This window comes from Haplochromis burtoni, unplaced genomic scaffold (genome assembly GCF_018398535.1).
Source record: "Haplochromis burtoni strain Fernald_Lab_line unplaced genomic scaffold, NCSU_Asbu1 Contig_221, whole genome shotgun sequence".
Classification (NCBI taxonomy): domain Eukaryota; kingdom Metazoa; phylum Chordata; class Actinopteri; order Cichliformes; family Cichlidae; genus Haplochromis; species Haplochromis burtoni.
The window spans coordinates 193,039-199,038 of NW_024582582.1; the positions used below are offsets into that span (position 1 = coordinate 193,039).

Genomic DNA, 6,000 nt, shown 5'->3' on the forward strand with positions numbered 1-6,000 from the left:
TTGATTCCTTGTGTTTATTTTATTGTGACAACCTTTTCTTTCTCGTAATTCTTACTCTATGTAAATTATTTCCATGTTATCTGACTTACTGTTTTGTTTTAGGAGGCCTTTGTCTCTTGTATCTGTTTTCAGTTTGACTTCCTTCATCTTATTTCCATTGATTAGTCTGTACCTTGTTTTTCCCAGCTGTGTCTCAACCCCCTTATTAGCCCTCAGTGTATTTAAAGTTTTGTCTCTCCTTTGCTTTTTGTTGGTGTGCCTGTTTACCTGATTTGTGTGTTTCTGTTTTTATTGTTTCATGCTCTTCGCGTACTTCTTAGTTAATGTTTAGTTTGTTGCGTTTAACTTCAAGCCCATCTGTGAGTCACACATTTGGTTCCTGTGTCTTGCTAGAGTTATGAGAGAGTGTCCAATCCACAATGTCCAGTGCGGTCTGTGAAGCCTGAGCCAACATGTCCCGTGTTACCAAAGTCTCCAGTGTAGCCCTGAACTGTTCCTCAGTTTTGCTCTGGCCTCGGGCCGGCCCCCTCAGCTATTGCTTGGCTTTGCACCACTTCGTAATTGGCCACCCAAACTGTCCTTCTGCTTTGTTTTACCCTTGGGCCAACCTCCTAAACTGTTTTACCTTCATTCCTGGAGTTTTTGCGTTTGTTTTCGCTTTGTGGGTGTAGGGGGATGTGGGCTGTTGGTGGAAGAAGGGGAAGGGGGAGAAGCACAAACACTGTATAGTCAAGTGTTTGTGCTTTTGTTAGAAAAAAGACATTTTTATTATCATGAAACACTTTTTTTAGGAACTTTTGATTAAAATGTGTTCTCCTTGCAGATTCACAGCAATGTCTAGAGAAATACATGTTTCAGAGTGATATTCTGGATATACAGTATTCACTTAAAATTTGTTTTTTCTAGTTACTTCCACTAACAAATCACGACAACAGTCGCCTCAAGGTGCTTTATATTGTAAGGTAGACCTACAATAATACATTCAGAGAAAAACCCAACAATCATATGACCCCCTATGAGCAGCACTTTGGCAACAGTGGGAAGGAAAAACTCCCTTTTAACAGGAAGAAACCTCCAGCAGAACCAGGCTCAGGGAGGGGCGGGGCCATCTGCTGTGATTGGTTGGGGTGAGAGAAGGAAGACAGGATAAAGACATGCTGTGGAAGAGAGACAGAGATTAATAACAGATATGATTCAATGCAGAGAGGTCTGTTAATACATAGTGAGTGAGAAAGGTGACTGGAAAGGAAAAACTCAATGCATCATGGGAATCCCCGGCAGCCTACGTCTATTGCAGCATAACTAAGGGAGGATTCAGGGTCACCTGGTCCAGCCCTAACTATATGCTTTAGCAAAAAGGAAAGTTTTAAGCCTAATCTTGAAAGTAGAGATAGTGTCTGTCTCCTGAATCCAAACTGGAAGCTGGTTCCACAGAAGAGGGGCCTGAAAACTGAAGGCTCTCCCTCCCATTCTACTTTTAAATACTCTAGGAACAACAAGTAGGCCTGCAGAGCGAGAGCGAAGTGCTCTAATAGGGTGATATGGTACTACAAGGTCATTAAGATAAGATGGGGCCTGATTATTTAAGACCTTGTATGTGAGGAGCAGGATTTTGAATTCAATTCTGGATTTAACAGGAAGTTTACTTACCTGAATGATTGAGAATGCATCAAGACATGATCAACAGAAATCAAAGATTAAAACTTGACAGATTGATGGTAACGTGTCTCATGAAAGCACCAGAAACATTAAAGTTATGTAAGACCCACATTGACCTCCTGAATTGTAGCGAGATGTCACAACAATAACAGACTTCACTGCAATTCTATCATTCCTCACAGTGACTAAGTCCTGACTACTGCTTCACACCCTTAACAAATGGGAATAACTGTCAAATTATTCATTAACCATATCATTCACCATCCTGTGCTTATAGGCAGGATCTGACTGAGTAGGAAGACTCACTGAGAGTATTTAATGGCACATACTGAAAATTAAGTTTTGCTGACATCACTTACAAAACATCCACAGAGGAAGTGATTCAAGGTGATGTGGTAACCAGAGACCATAAAAGGTCAATCACATTCAGCACCTGAGATTACCAATGTGAGCAGAGGATACGTGACTGACGTGTAGTAGGGTAGTGCAAGGAAGGATAATGATTTTACTTAGTGGGTGAGACATGAGAGTGAGGTTGTAATGAAAAAAAGCCAGTAATCATGCTTGTAACAATTCAAACCTACTAACCATATCTTCTTTCCGTTGCTCCCTTTAGGGGTTGAAACAGCAAATCATTTGCCTCCATCTCACCCTAGCATCCATTTCTATCATACCAACCCTCTGTATTGTATCATAGTTCGTTTTTTTACCATCTTAGTTTGTTTATATTTTCTTAGTTGCTTCACTTGTAGAATACAAAGGTATGATATACTGATGCACTGCAGCTGCCTGAAGCTCATGGCTGAGAGAACCCTGTGAGGGAGTGCATCCTTTTAGAGATCCTGACCTCTGCCCTCATGCATCACATAAAACACCCAGCTGCTGGTGTTCTGCAGGCACAGCCCTGTCAAATTGGCAAACCAGAACTACAGGTAGAATAATACTTACTTTCAACATAAAAGCATAAAAGCAACACAAACAATAATACAAAATACACATATGATTTCTTAATTATAATTAAGAAATTTACACAGATATATAAGCCCTGCATCAGATTAGCATCACTGCATCACTGTCCAGAGTGTATCCCGCCTCTTGCACTAAGAGGATAAGCCCTATCCCCAGCATCCTCCTCTGGCACACCAACCCTCTGCATATCCTCCTTCACTGCATCCATGAACCTCCTCTGAGGTTTTCTTCTTGTCCTCCTACCTGACAGCTCCAACTTCAACATCCCTTGTCCACCCACTATTCTCCACCTTGTCTCTCTAACTTTGCCACTTAAACTGCTCAACCTAAGTTGTCGCTCTGCTTGATATCTGTGTGCTAGGCCACTATTTGGAGTCACTAAACTGGGTCTCTGTGTCATGTTTGTGCTGTTGGCCCACAAACATGGGTGTAACGCGTCTTTGATTTCAGCAGCGTTCAACACGGTCTTTTATTTTGAAAAGTGTCTCAGGAAGCTGGCGGGATATCCATGCTCACTTGTCACAGCGGTGTCAGCTCATAACGAACCCCAGTGGCTGTAAAAGGCAAACGGAGTGTGGAAGCGCAGCGGTGCAGAGTTGTATCAGACACATGATGCTCTATGAGGACATCTTTGACTCGCTTCACTGAGATAAGATACTCGAGAATTTCGGACGTTTTCATTCACCTGTTCTCACATTTCGACTTTTTCGTTTGTTTTTTTTTAAGTTGATTATTCATTTCTAATGTTTGGCGTGTGATGGCTAACGCATCATCATCGCTTGATGTGGGAGTTTTGTTTCTAATCGTGGTGACAGCATCTTTGACCAACGGTGAGTAGTGGTCGGTCCTTGTTGTGTTTGTGTTTTAGTGAAGTAATGGTCACACAGACCAGCTGGTGTGCGTTATTGTGCAGCAGTGACTGACAGGTCAAACAGATAGATCAAAACATGCAATTAGACTGAAATCATCGGATTATACCGATTATTATTATAACATTGCAATTGACGTCATGATATCTATACAGTTTTAACCTTTTTAAAACAAACAAAAAAAATCCCATTAAAAGTGAGCACATGTTATGTCTTAGATCTTTTGAAAACTCATCGGTGTTTTGTGACTCCAACGCGTTCGGTATTTTTATTGTTTTGAATCACTAAAACAAGAAATTCACTATTTAAAGTTCCATCAAAGACTCCGACTGGGACTTTAAATATATATACATATATTTTCTCTCTGAGACAAACTCTACTCTCAACAGAATTGACCAATTACTGTTATGAAACTAAAATATGTAACTATTTATGCTTGATATTTTGTTTTAACTACTCTAGAATCTGGATCTTTTGTAACCTTTTCAAGCAGAAATGTAATATACATGCATCTATAAAGAGCTTTTCCATGCTTTACCAAACGCTGTTTCAGGTTAAGACTATGAGAGGAAGCTCTCATATGCTGTAATCTTGCAGGTTCTTCATTTAAGAAAGATGTGAGCCAGAGGAAGGAGGTGAAAGCATTCGAGCAGAGCGCACGTCTGCCTGGCGGGGTGGAGGATCTCGCCACTGTTGCTTCCCACGTTGAGCCGTGTTCTGACTGCGAGCCACCATTAGCCAGGAGGCGATCCAAGAGGTGCACATGTTACACTTACAAAGACAAGGAGTGTGTGTATTACTGCCACTTGGATATCATCTGGATCAACACACCGGAGTAAGTGTCCTTCTCCAAGCATTCTCAGTTTGCACCAGTTTTTAAGCAAGTGATGTGTGTAGCTAATGTCTTATTAGGTTACTATAGGTTACTAATGTGTTGGGCATCATGTTTCTTAGTGTGCACTGTACACAAATAATACAGAGACAAGAAATCAGATGTTGAAACGTAGAAATTAGATTTCTTTGATCATTTGATCTGCATCACTTCTTACTTTAGCTACATTTTCAGAGTCTTTGTGATCTGGGGAGCTGTAGTTTTAAAAGTCGAACATTTCTTCTTGATATAGGGTTTCAGCGGCTCAACAGTTCAAGGCCTCCTTTGTCTCGTGTTTTGCTTCTTAATTGGCTGAATGTTTTCGCAGGCCAGGTTAGCTGGCCTTATTTTTTTTCATATTAGCAATGCTGTTGGAAAACATGTGGTGAGATAGCTGGGCCCAGAAGGTAGCAGGCACCCCGTGAAAATGTCTTTCAAAGTGGGCCCCTGCCCGTCTACATTATACTGGATGCTTCACACAATTTGGACACATAAGATTTTATCTTGTGAACCAAAGCCAAACATTGCTTGAATGCAGTATACATTTTCCTTATGAATTAAATTTCAACTGCAAATATTTACTCAGCCATTTCACATTTTACTGATTAAATTAAGCACATTTTCTGAAAAACTTTGCAGGCAGAGAGGCATGCTGGGAAACGCTTGTACTTCATGACCTTCCTCCCTGTAATTTGTGCAAAATGCCCACAAACCTGTTGATGTCAACTACGCAGGAATTAGTTTTTTGGAAAGTATCTTATAGAACAGTTTTAAATTGTGTTTATCAAGCAAAGTAAAAAAGTGGAAGGAAGAGAGCAGGATGAAGATAGTGTAAATACTTTGGATCTGAGCAGTGTTGGCAATTACTTTAGTGAATGCAAGGAAGGTCCAATAGATAAGTTCTGCTGGGTGAATAGTTTGTGTATTTGTGAAAAACTGAAACATTGTTGCCAATTGGGGTCATGTGATTGTTCGTTTTCTCTCTATATGCATTGTATTGTATTGTAGGGTCTAGCTAACAATATAAAGTGCCTTGATGCAACTGTTGTTGTGATTTGGCGTCATAATATCATGGATGCTGGCGAAGAAATGTGCACTGCTAACAAGATTGATGGTTCTTCTCCTCTTTCGATTTGATGAAATTGAGAATTTTGATTGGTCAGCTGCCAGGCAAAGTTTGCACTTCACCTCAGTGCATTTAAAAGAGCTTAATACCAGAGACAACAGCATTGTCCTCAGATCTTGGTTACGGTATATTTTCTCTTTGGATGGAAGAGTTTTAACTTCCATTTGTTTAACTCTGACAATTCACTGACCAATCAGACTGGCTGGTTGCTGTCTCATTCCCATTAAGTTTTCCGTTTTGTTCTTTGTGAACATTTTTCTTGAGTAGCCATAGATCGTGAAATTCCTAAATTCTGTTTAGAACAGACTTTAACAGTACGATGGACCCCTCCCCATATTTTCTTAGAAAACAAGGAATCTCTCTGGGATTTTATTATGCCTTTGCTTTATGAGATGTTCTATAGAGTACTTTTTCCCCCCAATGGTGACGGTTTTTCCAGTAATTTATTGCCCCACCTATTTCGAAACATGTTGATAGCATAAAATTCAAAATGACCATATATTTAT

The 6,000-nt window shown here is 40.2% G+C and overlaps 1 protein-coding gene across 2 annotated transcripts in view; it reads left to right on the forward strand.

The window, feature by feature from the left end:
- Positions 1-3,153: 3,153 nt before the first annotated feature.
- Positions 3,154-6,000, forward strand: part of LOC102298574 (endothelin-3) — an 18,542-nt gene continuing 15,695 nt past the window's right edge. The window contains exons 1-2 of one of the 2 annotated variants that reach the window (XM_005938580.3): positions 3,154-3,458; positions 4,095-4,332. In XM_005938580.3, the coding sequence (XP_005938642.1) occupies positions 3,386-3,458; positions 4,095-4,332 (311 nt within the window). In that variant the 5' untranslated portion in view covers positions 3,154-3,385. The remainder of the gene's footprint in view (positions 3,459-4,094; positions 4,333-6,000) is intronic. The other variant, XM_005938579.3, reaches the window with a different exon arrangement.